Source organism: Glossina fuscipes, unplaced genomic scaffold (genome assembly GCF_014805625.2).
Source record: "Glossina fuscipes isolate IAEA_lab_2018 unplaced genomic scaffold, Yale_Gfus_2 1, whole genome shotgun sequence".
NCBI lineage: Eukaryota > Metazoa > Arthropoda > Insecta > Diptera > Glossinidae > Glossina > Glossina fuscipes.
In genome coordinates this window covers 39,750,731-39,768,021 of record NW_023998415.1, presented here as the reverse complement: position 1 = coordinate 39,768,021, position 17,291 = coordinate 39,750,731, and the positions used below count along the sequence as shown (strand labels likewise).

The 17,291-nt window shown below is 32.3% G+C and overlaps 1 protein-coding gene across 1 annotated transcript in view; it reads left to right on the top strand.

The window, feature by feature from the left end:
- The first annotated feature begins 3,453 nt into the window (after positions 1–3,453).
- Positions 3,454–17,291, top strand: part of LOC119632371 (sex determination protein fox-1) — a 373,741-nt gene continuing 359,903 nt past the window's right edge. Inside the window, exon 1 of the mRNA XM_038025241.1 lies at positions 3,454–3,637. Coding sequence (XP_037881169.1) covers positions 3,584–3,637 — 54 coding nt within the window. The 5' untranslated portion in view covers positions 3,454–3,583. The remainder of the gene's footprint in view (positions 3,638–17,291) is intronic.

The following is a 17,291-nucleotide window of genomic DNA, read 5'->3' as shown; positions in this document are numbered from 1 at the left end:
CACATTCTCCAGCCGCGGCCGCGAGCGACGATTTTCGATTTGTTAACCTTGAAAAATATTGCACAGAGTAATGATGTGATTTAAATGAGGAATCGAAAGCATATTTTTTAAGAGTCTCTATGAAAAAAGTATCGAGAAGAAGATTAAAGAAGCGTTTCATCGATTCTATCGTTCTTAAAGGAAATGAATAAAGTCGAAGTGTGCAAGAAAAAAAAAAAGTAAAAGGTATATTCACCCTCATAGACCCCACAAAACATATAGTATTCTTGATCAGCATCAAGTTCGTTTGTTGATCCGTCCATCTGTCCGTCTATGTAATATCTGTTGTACACATTCTCCTGGCCGCGAAAATGAAGCTATCGACTTCAAATGTGGCAGAAACATTGGAAATTCTTGCACGCAGGCTGATGGAATTGAAAATGGTTCAAATGGGTCGAAGAACTCGCCCATAGCACCACGTAAACTGAGAACACCTCAGTCTTTCAAGAGGATTGAAAAATTGGTTTTTTTGCTCACTACTCATAAACTATAGCAAACAAATGTACAAAAATTTGAAAGCACATTTTGTGGGCGATGTTGTAGCATTTGTGCACAAAATTTGAAAATAATTGACCACACCCCCCCACTATTGTAGTGCATCAAACTTTAATTGTTTTTTCAATATCGCAGAAATAAACTTCAAAAACCCCATAAAGTATACAAATTCTTTGCCATTTACAACTCTCGAATGCATCTAAACATGTCCGCCTATTCGTCTGTCCATCGGTCTATTTGCGCACGTTTCTAGTATTTGTGGCAAACATTGTCCCGTTAGCGAAAATGAAGATATCGCCTAACAATTTGCAAAAGATTTTGGAATTGACCTAGACTTTTCAAAGGACACGCCTACAACGCTCACATACCTTTACGGAAAAAAGTTTTATTTTTGAAAATAAAAGAAACCAACTGCGCCACCTCCTACATATTATAGGGCATAAGAATTTTGTTCTTTTACTTCTTTTATCTTTTTGTTGGGGGGTAAACAGTGATGGGCATAAAAAGATTCGCGAACGAGCAAACCTAATTTTCTTATTTGTTTTTACTTAATCCTAAAATCTATGTTGATCGATTTACTACACTTTACTATTTTTTCAGTTTCCAGTTGTTAAAGGAATGTTTGCCAATATGACAAACCTGTATACGTTAGATAATAAATATAACTAAGTTTTAGTTTAAGCTCAGCTTAAAGTAAAGCAAAAAAAAAAAAATAATAAGAATTGGTTACGTGAGTGAATTGAGGCGTTTCCCGCAAACCTAATCTGCTTAGCGTTAATTCCAGCTTCGAATATTTTTATTTGTCTATTATGGAACTTTGGGAAGAGCAAAATCTAGACAATCTCCCACTTCTGCGGGAAAAATGTACCAACTTCGAAGATAAAAGTTTGATAACCAGGCCAGGCACTTCGATGATGGTTGCATTATAAGAATCGTCGATTTAGTGCCGGCCTTCTAGATATGTAACGATCGTTCAATAACTATATTAATCTTCTTCTAACGGAGTTTGTATGAAAATTTACATTACAAGAGAAGTGAAAGAATATATCTATATGTGTAGGTGTATGTATGTAATTATGTATGTATGTATTATCAATAAATGTGTTAAACATATTACAAAAGCCTTCTCTACAACACAAAAGTTGTGGCTTTCCTTATAGAAATAGAAAAGTTTTTATGGAAATTTCTTCTTTAACTTATTGCTTATGTTTTTGGTTTTCTTCTTCTTTTTTTTCTCTCTCTTTACAGAGAAAAGAGAATCACAAACACAATAGCGCCAAGCAGTCAGCAAAGATCTAACAATAATTGTAATAAATAATATTTAAAAGTGAAATATGCTATAAGTTTCCGCAAAGCATAGACAAACATACATGCATACAATGCAAAATTTCATTTAAGACAAACGCTTAAAAATTGATTTTGAAAACGAAATTAAAAGAAAACCATATAATAATAATAATAATAATAATAATAATAATAAAAGAGAAGGCGAAAATGCCAACACACCAACAACACCTTAAAGAATGAAAAACCCAAAAAATAAATTGAGAAGAGAAAGGAAATTTTTTGCTTGAGGAAAACGTGTGCGTTCGTGTTTTCCAATTCCCTTAAGAAAAAGAAGAGGCCATAAATGGGAAATGAATGCTTACCCATAAGCCCATAACGTATACCTACTACTACTACTACTACTACTTGTAAGACAAAGGGAAAAAAGTAAAACACAAAAAAAAACAAAAACACCAAGAAAGCAAGAAAGCAAAAAATAAAAACAAAGAAAAACAACAAAAAGCCTTAAGCGCTATAAAGCATTCACTTTTTATGCCCTATTGACTCCAACACCGAACTGAACTGAAGTGAAGTTGAATGGCGATTGAATGGCATAGTGGAGCATAGTAGACAGAAAGATTAAATTAAATTTGTATGCCAATCACATACAGATGCGCACACACTACATGCTTACTTACATACATCGATTTGAAGACAAAAGCAGGCCAAGCAAACGTGAACACATAGAACACTGAACACTGTTTTTTTTTTTTGTTTTTTTTTGGTAAAATTTTAAATCAATTTGAAACTTCACAGTAAACGTGTTAGTGTCATAGAAATTCGTCACTAAGACATTCATTCGTACGTATTCACTAAAAGCTCGAGAAATATTGAGGCTCGTTAGTGAAGCGAAAATACACAGAAAAGAAAAGAAAAGGAAAGAAAAGAAAAAGATCTCTTGAATAATTTGTGGACTCCCGAGCGCAATTTTTTTTCTTCCTTTTTATCTTGTTTTATATTTTTTTCTTCTTTTTAAATAACTCTTCAGTTAAAGTTACTTCGCTACCAGAGCAATAAGCATTTTGTCTCGATTTTGTTTATTAAAGACGATTTTAAAATCTATTAATTCAGATAAGAAAGAGAGCGAAAAACAAAATACAAAAAAAAAATTTCATTTAAAAAAAACGCAAAAAAAAGAAGAAAAAGAGCAAGCAGTTAAGGCTATAATCAACACATTTCGAACATTTAATATTTGCGATACGCTCGCGCCAGCTAGTTGAACATCATTAAATAGTTATACATATATATATATATTATATATATATATATATATATATACCTGTATATAGAAGCTAAGCTCTTCAATAGTATCGAAGTGGAATTTCATTAAAGTTCAACTCGAATTTACCGATAAAAACATTAAAAGTCATTTTGGTCCTTTGTCTGCGGTTGTGGTTCATTCGTTCGCTTTACGTATTTATTTATTCTTTTTTTCTTTTTTTGGTTCTTCTTTTGTTCTCTTCTTTGCGGTTTTTTTATTGAGGCCCCTTGCCTCGCTCTCTCCCTCTTTCTCATACTCTCTCTTTATCTATCTCACTCTTTATCTCTCTCTCTCTCTCTCCCTCTCTCAATTTTTCCGCTTCTACCACATATACGTACATATACTAACAAGTATCAATACGCACATACACACGTACATAAATATATATAGAGACACGCACACAGAAGCACACAGCTGCTCGCGTTTCCATCGAAACAAATATACAAACGCAGACAACCTTAAATGTCGGTGGTGAAGACATCTGCCGTTTCCGGTGTGGACTTTCATCAACGTCAGGTAAGCTTATTTTACCAACACTCTAATAATAATCCATTTTATAATATTATTGCGAAAGTGTTTTTTAATTTCATTTATTCACTTAAAAACTTTTTAAGAAAAACTATATAATAATCTTAACATAATCATGAATTTCCTGAGCTGCAACATTACATGCATTCAGCTTTTAATATATTAAAGATAAACCAAAAGCACGGCTCATCAGTAAGCACCCTAAACCATTATGTCTAATATGAGAAGTGATCGAATATCAAGATGGTCCGATCCGTACCATTTTCAATAGCGTTCATCTTTGTGGCAAATTTCATGAAAAATTCTCAAAAATTTGCGACCTAGAATGCGTGGATAGTTATCGGAGGGACGAGGAGACAAGCTTAGATCAGCGTAATGAACGATAAGTCTTTTAGGTCAAGTCCTTCTAATTGCAAGATGCATCCACACAAGTCAGTTCGTATCACAAGTGCTTTAGGACATTAAAACAAGTAAGAAAATTAATTTTTGTCGGGACCGAATCTTTTATGCCCATCACTGTTTACCCCCCCCAAAAAAAAAAGATAAAAGAAATAAAAGAACAAAATTCTCCTGCTCTATAATATGGGGGAGGGGGCGCAGTTGATTTCTTTTATTTTCAAAACTAAAAGTTTTTTTCGTAAATGTATGTGAGCGTTGTAGGCGTGTCCTTTGAAAAGTTTAGGTCAATTCCAAAATCTTTTCCAAATTGTTAGGCGATATCCTCATTTTCGCTAACGGGACATTGTTTGCCACAAGTACTACAAACTTGCGCAAACAGACCGATGGACAGACGAATAGGCGGACATGTTTAGATGCATTCAAATGAGTAACGAGCAAAAAACTAGTTTTTCATTCTCTTTGAAAAACTGAGGTGGTCTCAGTTTCTGTAGCGCTGTGGGCGTGTCCTTCAACCCATTTGAAGCATTTTCAATTCCATCAACCTGCGTGCAAGAAGTTCCCATGTTTCTGCCAAGCCTGAAATCGATAGGCGATTGATGATCCGTTTCGATTAGACGTTTAAGTCGATCGCGACCGACGACATGCTATCCGATTGAAAAAGATGACAAGTTTTAATAAACGCGATTGTGGTAAGTGAACCGGGTTACCAAAACAACGGCTTTTAAATGCATTGAAAAAAAATCACGATTCGATCAAAGAAAAGAGCAGAGAGCAGGAGAACAAAAGATCATGTCACCTAAGAACAGATTGATGGCGACATTTACATACTATAACTAAAGCCATTTTACGAAGCATATGAAGAATTAATAAATAAACAAAACAATTAAGAAAATTATAGTCGGGCAAGACAGACCATTAGATAACCTACACCAGTTCGCCTAGTATAGTTATCTATTCGTTTTGGTAATAAAACATTAAAAATTACATATCGTTTTCATGCGAAAGCAATCTTTTCATGAATGCGCGCCTATTGTAAGATGCCCAAAGTATCACATGACATAATCCAAATTTAGGAAACCTAATTTACTCGCTCAAAATTAGATTTTCTTTTTATATAATAGCTTGATTTTCATGACAACCCCCCAAAGTACTGGGGTCTAAAAACGAGACCTATATAATCAATTAATCCGTAATGTAAAATTGGTTGCTCACTTGCTGCCTTGTGGATTAGTTTTCATCATAAAATAATAATAATGAAACCCTTTCCTAAAAAGCTCACTATTCGTGAGGAATCTTATACGTTGGAGGTTCCAAGAAATAGACCCATGTAGTTCAAATTTGGTCCATTTGATTGTCAATGCAAACTGCCCTCATGAACCATTTTTCATCATAAAACGTTAACAATTAGGTCTCCTTGTCATAAAAGAGCTCATATTGCTTTCCTGAGAATCTTTTTAGATGCACTAAAATCCACAATATAGACCAACGTGACCCGAATTTGATAAAGTTGATTTCTTTGTCAATTTATTATTATGGAGCAATTTTCACAATGATGACCATACAAAGATTCAGAAACGATTGTATGACAGCGTTTTTAAAAAATTGCCCCAGATCTACCGAATCCTTCCAACCAATGAAGAGAATCGAAATACTATTATTTAATAAGTTTTGTCGAGAAATTTTGAAAATTGCGACATTTTTCTCCATATAACGTTTTTTTTTTAAAATAGCCCGTTATATAGGGAATGTTTGAAAATGTGGACCGATTCGAACTATTTTCAATAGGCTTGGTCCATAGGTCAAAGCAATGTCAATGCGGCAACCTGTAGGTTGAATGCAAACATCGCATGAGAACACATTGGATGAACAAACGGACAGACAATCTTAAATCGATTCAGAAAATTATTCAGAAAATTATTTAGAACATAATTCTGAATCGATCGGTATAATAAAAGATGTGCCTATCTTAAGTTCTTCTGCGTGTTGCATACGATAGTAGTTACTTAATATACTCTATAGTATAAGGGAGGACAGGAAGGCATGAAAAAATTGAGAAATTTCAAAAAATAGTAAACATAGGTATTGTAGTTGATAAAGGCCGAACTTAAAGAACTTTTCAAAATGATAAGCACTTGCATATATACATAAACAAATCGACGATTCAAGATAGAAATGCAAAAAAGTTTATAAGAACGAAAGTCATTTCGGTGTATGTGCATCTAACAATTGAGACACATTTTTGAGACGACAATCAAATCGCACGTCGACAGCAATCGCCAACTGGCACTTTAGTATCATTTTGTGGCAACAGGTTTGAACTCGGTGGAAATCATTGACAATTGTACAGTAAGTTTATAAAACGCAACAACAACAACAACAAATTATAAAAAAATTTACATTCTTCACCTTGTAGCGAATCTTCCATATTCACCACGCCCTCTATAAAAAAATAAACATTCCACTTGTCACCAAACTTCCTTTTACAATCGTAAGCATGTCAGCTCTATGGCACATTTGTGCATCATTTCAGATTAATATTTGCAGTTGTGATGCTTACTGAACAAGATTTCAGATTATTTTGAATTTCGTCGTCATTATCAAATAAAAACGTAAGTGTCAACATAGAAGAACATCTATCTAAACAAGTTTCTAAATCAACTCCGTGGAAGCCCAAGTGACCATAAATGCTCGAATGGATTTGATTAAAATCATTAAGATCAAGCTTAAGTAGAGTTGGCAAGCAACTATATAGTTGAAGGGAAGGGTTGTACACATATTATCTATGTTTATGCCGTATATGGATATGTGTCTATATATATATGTAAATCATAAATATTATCAAGCGATATAAATGATATAAAATTGTCAGCATAACGTATGTTTTACTATCTAGTTTTGTGGCTTTGAATTGTAATATTTTCACATTTTATTCTTTTCGTATTCGCTCTTTCATGCTCAAGAGGGCTCTGTTATAAACACAATTAGAAAACTTTTTTTCGTATAGTTTTTGTCTAAGCTTTTGTAACTACGCTTTCGAAATAATTCGATTCATTCACAATAAAATAGTTCGAAATGGTTTCACTTTATGGAATCTGTTTAGTCAAGACATCAACCGCAAAATAAATCACTGACCACTCATTTCAAATCGCTCTCTCTCTCTCTCTCTCTCTCTCTGTCGTTGCACTTGGCATCACTAGGAGATTGCTAGGATAATATTGTAAACTCTTATTAGATCTTAAGAGAATTGCTTTGATTATTACGTGGCAGCATTATTTATTGTTATTGTAAATATTTAGTTTTACCAATCTATTATTCTAAAACCGAGAGAGAGAAAGAAATGGTAAGGGAATCACATTAGAAGAAAGTAAGATATTTTAAATATTTTCGGTTTTCACGTACGTTGGTTTGGTTGTGTACATTTTTTATCGCGAGGATTTGTGCGAAATAATATTAATATTAAAATTATTCAAAATTTTTAAAAGTATATAAACAATATAAAGTGCGAAGAAGTTTTCTTATTAGATTTTGATTTTTATTCAGTTGTTAGTGTGAAATTTTCATTTTTTTGGTTTTTTTTCATTTAAGCAATTTTATTGAAAATGTCGACATATTTCAATGGCGGAGTTTATTGTATTCGCGGTTATTGGAGTTCATTTTATCGTCGTTTTATTTTGAATGATGAATTAAATAAAGAATGGAAACAAATTAATGAAGAAATTTGGGTGAGGTTCAGTTTTTCGTTTTCCTTTCTAATTTTTCTTTTTCTTTCATTTTTCCATTTTTTCTTACTTTTGATTTTTTTTTTAATATTTTACCATTGCTTTTGCAAAACCATAGCGTCCGAAATTATGTTTAGCTACATGTTTCCAATAACGTCAAATTTGGCGGCAATTTTTTTTTTGCTACTCAATAACTCAACATTTACTACAAGTCCAGGCAATCGGATACTATTAAAGTAACAATCATTTATAAAAAAAAACTGATATGAAATTAGGAAGAGTCGCTTGCAGTTTTTAAATGTGATAAGGTTTTTGTCTAAACTATTCGAAAAACTTTGTCGTCAAGCATGCTAATGCTTTTTCGTAAATGAAAATATAACCAAAGCCAGGTTATTGTCCGGAATAATAATAAAATTCAACGCGACAATGCTTTATTGCCACCAGGAAATCATTATCTTTTATCATATATCAAACCCTATGGTAATGTGGATTGTTTCAATTTTGGATTGGATGGATTGTTTTATCGATTATTTGCTTTTAAATTAGTTTATCTAACTTGTTGCCATTGACTTGGCGAATGTCTCTTATATTTACGATATGTAATTATCGAATGTTTGCGAACTTAAAGAGAGATACGATAAACGATAAGGTAGCGTTGCATTCAATATGTCAGATAATAAAGAAATGAAATTAATTGAAATGGAACATTCAATGGTTGTATTTTATTAGTAATAAGCAAAAGCATATTGAAATCAATGAAAAGAGAAATGAAAATCATTTTGAAAAATGAGTGTTCGATTTTAAATACTCCATCTAATTCGAGAACAATTAATTCATATAATATACGTTTGGATTATTTGACATATTTTGATATATGCCTATGACAAAAATGCTGCTAATTTTTTGGTTTCACATAATGAACGCTAGTTTTTGCTATGTACTTTCAAATATCGTTTCGATTGCAAACAAAAATTTTTATGTGATGAACATTCATTTGCGATTTTTGGAACATCAGCTGTGAGTTCAATTACTTTTAGATCGTTAGATGTGTACGAAAAGGTATACAAATGCAAGAAGTAATTTTTCTTTCTTTCTTTTCTTTTTGCATGGATTTGAAGGGTATTCTAAACAATATTTTTTTTTTTTTTTTATTATATATGCAAAAATCTTTAACTTAAACTTTTATTACTCCATTCTAACCAGACGTCGTTGTGAAACACTTTCGACAAATTTTTAATTGCTCACATAAAAGGCACCAGCGGCACGTTCTCGTTCAACGTTCAAAATGCCTTCATTCCCATTAAAACATCAATTTATTGTATTTAAGCTGGGCATATGTAAAATATGATCCGTGTAGATTGTAAGTTGTAACAATTGTTTATTATATACATATATTTTAATGAATTTTTTCACGTTTTTATTAACATACTCGGTAACCACAAAGTGCTATCTGTGAGTGTTTGTTGTGTTTTACTTTGAATTTTTCGTTGGGTAAACATTTTAAGCTAAGGTAAATCCTTTCATTTTTTTTTTTTTCTTTTTCTTTTTCTTCTTTTTGATTTTCATCAACAAACACGAGTGATGCGTATTCAAATCCGTACATGGGAGGATTTACGCAATTGTTCACTCTCCTCTTGCATTTGTACACACTCCCAGATTGTATATTGGAGGCAAACATATGCACAGGAAGGCATATAGTCTAGAAGCAAATGGAAATTAAAATGAATCTATCCGTATCTGTCCGTCTGTATTAGGTGTGCTTGTTGAAATCATTAATATCTGGTTAACTTTGTGTGTGTGCGTGTGTGAAAGCAAATTTTTTTTTTGGAATTTTTTTCTTAATATTGGCGATTGACGTCAAAAATCATCGAAACCCGTTAACAGACATATATACATATAAAGTGATAAAGAATTTTTTCTTATCACTTCCAGCTGATGTTAAAATTCAGTCAAATCGGTTAGTGAGTCCGCCCACATTGACCAAAACCCCCTATTAGGCAATGATTCCGAATTTTTTTTCTTATTACCCACGGTTGACTTTTAAAATCATCGAAATCGTTTTATGGATCTACCCGCGTCAATCAAAAACACATATATAAACTCATGTATATATGTGTATCGAAATGTATGCCATACTTACGATACGATATACGGTAGAGAAATGAAGCGAACGGGTATGCGTTCTTTATCTTCAAATTGGATATTAAAAAACGTTTCGGCTCAAACCGTGTAGGAGTTCTTTTTCGCTTCTATAGGTTTCGCCGAAAGACGAGCAAACATTCAGTTTGTCAAAACTTGCACAGATCGTATATTGGTGCATATATCTTGGGATTAGCATCAAATTCTGAATCGACGTAGAGAAGGCTATTCGTTTGTGTTTCACAGGCGTTCCTCTGATCGCTTTCAAATTTCGCAAAACACGAAGAAATATTAAAAGCTCCCTCAAGCAGGTGAATATTGAAAGTGGACGAAATCGGTTAAAGGATATGCTGCCAGTGTAACATAAATTAAGGATATCTTTAGTCTCTTAGTTTTTCGCTCAACGCTTGCACATCACGCTTTCCACTTGCAACGATCATGAGTTCCCAATTTCGTTTCCATTTAGTTTTTTCAAATACCCAGTCGATCATAGCCGAATATAATTTTCTCATTTGCTTCTCTTTCCAAAGAGTTACTAATAAAAAATTTGTGCAAAAATAAGTAAAAATTTTTATTATCAGATAAAAGAAATTCGCTTATGCAACATAGTTATATAGAATATAGCAAATAGTGATGAAGACATCAGCTTTGACAACTAACATCTGCTATGTAGCTTTTATCGTCACTTTCAAAACGTTTTCATTTTTAATTAAAATGTTTAACAAGCAGATAGTTTCCTTTTCACAATAACGAGTTCTCTCGCGCTCTTTTACACTCCGTATATGTATGGCGTATGAATGTAACATACTTGGACATATTACAACATATTGTAAATCATGTTAAAATAAATTTAAAGCGTATTCTGCGAACAAGTACAAGTTAATTATCAGACGAATTTCACTGCACTTAGCAACGAGGTTATGCAAGCACACGCGACTCTGTTCATAATTGCGAAAATGAAAAGAAAAGAAAAATAACAAAAAAAAAAAATAAATAAATAAATAAATAAAAACTAAAAAAATGAAGCGATAATTTCAATCTATATATACATCCATATATACATATATATATATGTGTTTGTCCCATCAATTGTAAAATTTAGAAACAATTATTAGCAAAAGGTATAAAGTGTAAAATATATATGCTTAAGCGCTTTCGATTTAAACGAATTTCATTTCATTATCTGTCAATGTCGTTAGTATCTGCCTGTACCCTACACCACTTATACTACAAGGATAGACTAAGTTTATGCGGATGTATACAACTAGCAAAAAGGACTTTCGATACATTCAACATTTTTTATATCGATCAGAATCACTTTTTGAATTGATTTAAACTTGTCTGTCCCTCTGTCCTAACCTTTTTTTTTTTTTGTGTTTAATCTATGGATCGCAAATTTTTGGAATATATTGATGAAATTTTTTTGTTTTGAAAATTTCATTGTTGCAAAAACTGCGATAGAAAGCTGAAACATGATCTATGTACCTTTGGCCGATATCCACGAATGAAATTGGAAAATAAGGAAGCCTCAATTCCTAAAATAGGGTCATAGACGCGAAGAGTTGTAAGAAACGTGCCAAAACAATTCTAAATTTCAGTATTTTTTCATTATTAACTCGCGATGGTTTACAAAATATAATCGTGAATACCTACTAAAGTTAGTCAGTCAATCAGTCAGTCAGTCGTTTAATATATTTTTTTAATAATGATATTATTTTTGTTGTCGCTTATATAACTTTGAAGCCATTAAGGCCTGTTATAATAGATTACAACGTCCACCACTAATCTATTAAAGATTTTGAGTCAATTAATTGACATTTTCACAATTAACGAATCACGAATCTTTCATGCCCATCACTGTTTACCCCAAAAAAATGATAAAATAAGTAAAAGAATAAAATTGTCATGCCCTATAATAAGGAGGAGTGGGCGCAGTTCATTTCTCCTAATTTCAAAATAAAAGTTTTTGTCGTAGAGGCATGTGCGCGTGTATAGGCGTGTCCTTTGAAAACATACATATTTACATATTTGTATACAACATCTTCATTCTCGTTAACAGGAGAATGTTTGCCGTAAATACTACAAATTCACGCAAACAGACAGATGGACGGACGAACAGGTAGACACGTTAAGGGGCATTCAAGTGTTGAACCTGCGTCCAGGAGAATGTTTCAAACAGACATTACACAGGCCGATAGACGGACAGACGGACATGCTTAAATCGACTTAGAATTTGATGCTGATTAAGAATATTTATACATTGTGGGGTCTCTGATGCTTCCTTCTGGGGGTTGCAAACGTTTTCACAAAATACTTCTCACCCTTCGATGATGGGTGTACTAAAATGGGTATTCAAAATTCATCTCAAAATGAATCTTATCGAATCTTAGAGCAACTATCAATTTTGTCTTTTTATTCTTCTCTTACCCCTTAACTTCTGGAAATACATGTCGAAAATCCCGGCAGGGATGTAAGTTCCTTAGTCAAGTAAATCCTGCCAGTCGAGTCGTCTATATCCTATAACATATAGAAATGAGTCTTGACATGTACAGATGTTATCAAATTATGGATCCAGACTAACTTTCAGAGTGCTAGTAATAAAAAAATAAAAATAAATAAATAAATAAAATAATATAAATAAAAAATAGAAAAATAAAATAAAAATATAAATAAAAATCACTTAAAAAACCGAGACATTTTCAAAATATTCTGCTGAATAATTTTAGTTGAGTTATAGAAAAATCTCATCCCATTATCATTGGTAAACGTTTCCTTGGGCGCGAGTGCACAGTTATCCCGAATTTCGTTCAAGAGTAATGCAGATATCTTGCTTGATCTGATTTAAATTTCATTATAGGTTTTTTTTTCTCTTTCCCTTTTTTATATGTATTATCCTTTACTCTCTTAGATAGGACCGATGTTACTTTTTATTGAAATCGTAACTTTTCGCTTTAACATAAACTTGTAGGGTATGAGAGAAAGAGCAAACCAAGCAGATAATATTCCATATGAATCTATTACTCGGCAACTATTATCCATTCTAAGCCTCTCTCCGCTTTTGTTCTGCCATCTTTGCTTTATAGGGTTTCAATATTCGTTTTGCAGCAACATTCGTACACTTTTCTTCTACCTTTGACTTGAACTGCTTAGGACAAATTCAATTCACTTTATCCTTTAGTTAGTTAGTTAAAAAGTTCAAGAGCTAAACCTTTCATTTACATCATCAACAGCAGATAATAACACATTAAGTGCATGCAGCCCTGCTTACTTCTTTTTTTCTCTTCTCTAGGCATGACGCACCATTTTCTTCTTTCCCCTTTCCATTATCTAAAAACAAGAGAAATGAATAAATAAATAAATACTTTCTAAGGCTTGATAATGGAAAAGACGACGCATTCAATTGATGCAGGGCTTACCGATCCCAAACGTTGAGTGACATTTCGCAAGATGCGCGAGACGCACGATACAACAATTGATCATAATGACTGAATGATTTAATCGTTTATTCGTTTAATCATCAATTCGTTTAGGCGTTGAAAGACGTGAATTGGTTACCGTAGAGCTTATTAGACCGGACGTCTTACTGACCCGTACAAATACTTGAGGAACAGATACAATATTAAGCCTTTCTTTACTCTCTTCGACAATGTCAGTATGAAAATAGTAGCTTATGGGAAGGTTAGTAAGAGATTTTTCGGATCATCTTTTTTTTTTTTGTTTGCAAAATGAATTTTATGTACGCACATAACGCTCTTGCATGCCTGGAAGGACCGCGACTAGAAGTACGATAAATTTCTTTTTTCCATTTCGTCGTAGATGACATAAGAAAATATTGTGAATTTTTTCGAGAAATGATTGAATGAAATTTCACCTTTCAAATCGAGTTAAGAAGTATACGACACCAGACACGATTTAGTGGAAAAAATTCTTTTTGTAAAAGTTTTCTATTAATATCTTATCTTAGAGATTTTGAAAATATTTTTATATAATACATTTTGCTTTTCTCATATTCTTTAAGTGATTTTATGTTAAATGATGAAAAAAAAATAATAATAATAATAATAATAATAATAATAATAATTTTTTTATAAAGACATGTACCTTTGTGCAGATTACTCTTCATTTGTTCAATTAAAAATTCACTAGAGAGTGCAAATTTTCCTTTCGTCGTCGACATACGTTAGCAGATACATATATATATATATGTCGAGGTATTTCCATCATTGAAAACTTTAAAATATGAAAATGTGAAAATATTAACTTTGCTAAATACAAAATTAATGTGTCTGTCATCTAAGTATTAAAAATAGAAAACGGAGGCGGAGAGATAAACTTTTGGAGACGAATTGCAGTTTTTTTAATATATAAAAAGTTAGTCACGCGTGCACGGGCACATAAATGTAACTAAAGATGAAAAAGGGAAAAAATACTCCTCTGACAATTTTATGTATATGAAATGATGTGTAAATTGCCGTTAATTTTTGTGTGTTTTTGTAAATCTCTTAAGCCACATTCATATGCATTCAAATGAGTTACGCATATGAAGTAAATTTCAAAGAGACTAGAAGCTAACAGTTGATGCAATCGTATTAATAAGCTTTTAAGGCTGTGGAGATGAAAGGTTGCTGTATACCTTATGCGTTACTTATGCATATCACGCAGTAACCTGGTACAACCTACCTAGGTTACGCTTTTGTTCAAAACAGATAAGCGAGTAAGAAAGAGAAAACGACATAGAAACAATTTCAATTTCTCGATTATATTAAACTCTCTCATACACACATGCATATATATGTGATCAAACATTAAAAAAAAATTTGAGAATAAATTATATGCAAAATATCTAATATAATCTTAGTCATATTTTTTGCACTATTATAACATACATGCATGTTGAGAGTTTTTTGTTGTCACATCACATTTACATTGCTGATACTGATTTAATACATATAAAATAGTTGCTCTTTAATATTAAATTTGGCTTAAGTTTAACTCCTAATAGTCAGCATTTGCTTATTTTAAAGAAGATAACTTCGCTAGTCTGGTCAGCGTAACTTGTTCTCCAACTCTAATGTACTTCAAAAATCAAATATTTGAAATAATCTTACATTAGACGGACGCGAATAATTAGTATAATAAGGCCTTTCATTTGTTTCGGTATTAAAAAGAAGTAAAAAGGAGCTCCTTCTTTGATAGCCTCCCTTAAAGCCCTCGATAACCATATGAAAAACTGAGATTCGCAGCCATCAATAGAGGTATGAAGATTATACGGATGAGACAATATATCCTATTGTCTAAAAGACATTATTACATATACGCTAACAAGCAATGGAACGCTTTATTATCGACTATGCAAACTTCTGCCAGTGCTGGTGGTGGATTTAAACGCCTACCAACAGTTTATTACCATAAAACTAACCGCTAAGCCAATTCTATTCTATTCTATTGTTTATCGTTGTCACACTTTAATCAACAAGTGTTCGCGAGTGTGCATAATAATTTAGACTGCAATAAGGGCATTAATTGCGGTCACTAATCTACACGATATTTCCTCACATATTATACACCTATACCTAGTGATAACCTAGAATAACCTAGCCTATATGATAGTCTAAATAAATAAAAAATATAACATTTTGGTGCCACATAGTTGCGTTCGAATACAGAGCGAATAAGCTATAACCTAACCTACATGATAACCTAAATATATAAAGAATATTACATTTTGGTACCACATAGTTGTATTCGAATACAGAGCGAATAAGCTATAATCTAACCTACATGATAACCTAAATATATAAAAAAATATTAGATTTTGGTGCCACATAGTTGCATTCTAATCCAGAGCGACTAAGCTATCTAAAAAAGCGAATGCCGGGGAAGGCGTACCTGACATCCATCACTTTAATATTTTATATAAAACGTTTAAAATGTCTTCTACACTGACCTTTCAAAAGGCTCCTAACAGATATTTGAATTGATAAAAATCATAATGGATGGATTAATGGTTTATGCGGGCAAACCATTCTCATGTCAAATTGCATTTCGCAAAGGGTTCTTAATTCATACCTACGCGGCATTCTATATTTCTATTATCTGCTATGGATTGTAAGTTAAACATTTTTCGCAGTTGTGCGCATGTATGTAGAAGAAGACCTTTTGTCCCAATTTGAATAGGCGTACGCATGGACTCAACATTTTATTTTCAAATCAAATACGTATACGTAGAAGAAAGTATATCATAAGAAATCTCCGATGGTTATATCTCGATCTTGTGTGAAGGGAAGGAAAGACCTAGTGCACTAGTTCATTTTGCGGTAATGGATACACCTTTGCAATGCGTAAATCAATTTTTTCACAAATTTTGAATACAATCGCTTTCTAATCAATTTCCAATCGTGTTTGGCTGACTAATCGAGGCACTAAACATTCGAATTGTATTTGTAACTACTATCTGCTACCGACACTCAAGTATATTGATAGTGATATGCAAAAAATTTTCAAATCCTTTAATGTTTTTAATCTCTTGTGAACTTAAGTCACGCCCATTTAAACAAAAATATATGTCAAATTTCAATTTTCTTAATCACTTCTTACAAACACAAGACTTCAGATCATATGCTTTGCAATGGGCGGGTCAATATATTATGTATACATGATAGATTCTTACACTTACGGGGAAAAATATTGGAAGATATATGCGTATATACATAGACTTTTTGTTAAGAATATGAAAATGACCTTGGGGTGAATAATTCTACGTGCTTCATGATTCAGTTTTTTCATTTTTACAAATGAAATGATGAAACTAGCATACTTTCTAAATATCTTAGATGAAGCGAATAAAATATTTTCCAAGATGTCCACTCTTAACCATATTTACTATTATAGTTTTAGCAATTGTTGCAAAAATCTCATATACGGGACAGACCAACTTTTTCGAAAAAGAAAAACACTTAAACATACATAACTCGTGCGCGCTTGCGAGTGTCTGTGTGTATGTGTGTATGTGTATGTATGTTTACGTACATGAAGGATATCCTCTGCAACGCTTGATATAAAAAAAAAAGGTGAAAGAGTTTTAATAAAAATCCATTCATTACATAAAAAACGTAAGTAAAATTTATGATTTTATTTTTTATTAAAATGTAATAATAAACTAGGAATATTTGTGTGTGCACACAAACATCTTTCTTTCTGTAGCGGTGTGAATGCGTTTTGCATATTTGCACATATGCATATATATGCTAAAGTTTGCATATATATATATATATATATAATTTGCAAAATTTTATAATGTTGACCATGTTTCGTTTTTTGTTCTCTTTCTCTCTATATCTCTATCTCTATCTCTATCTCTATCTATCTATCTATCTCGCTCACTC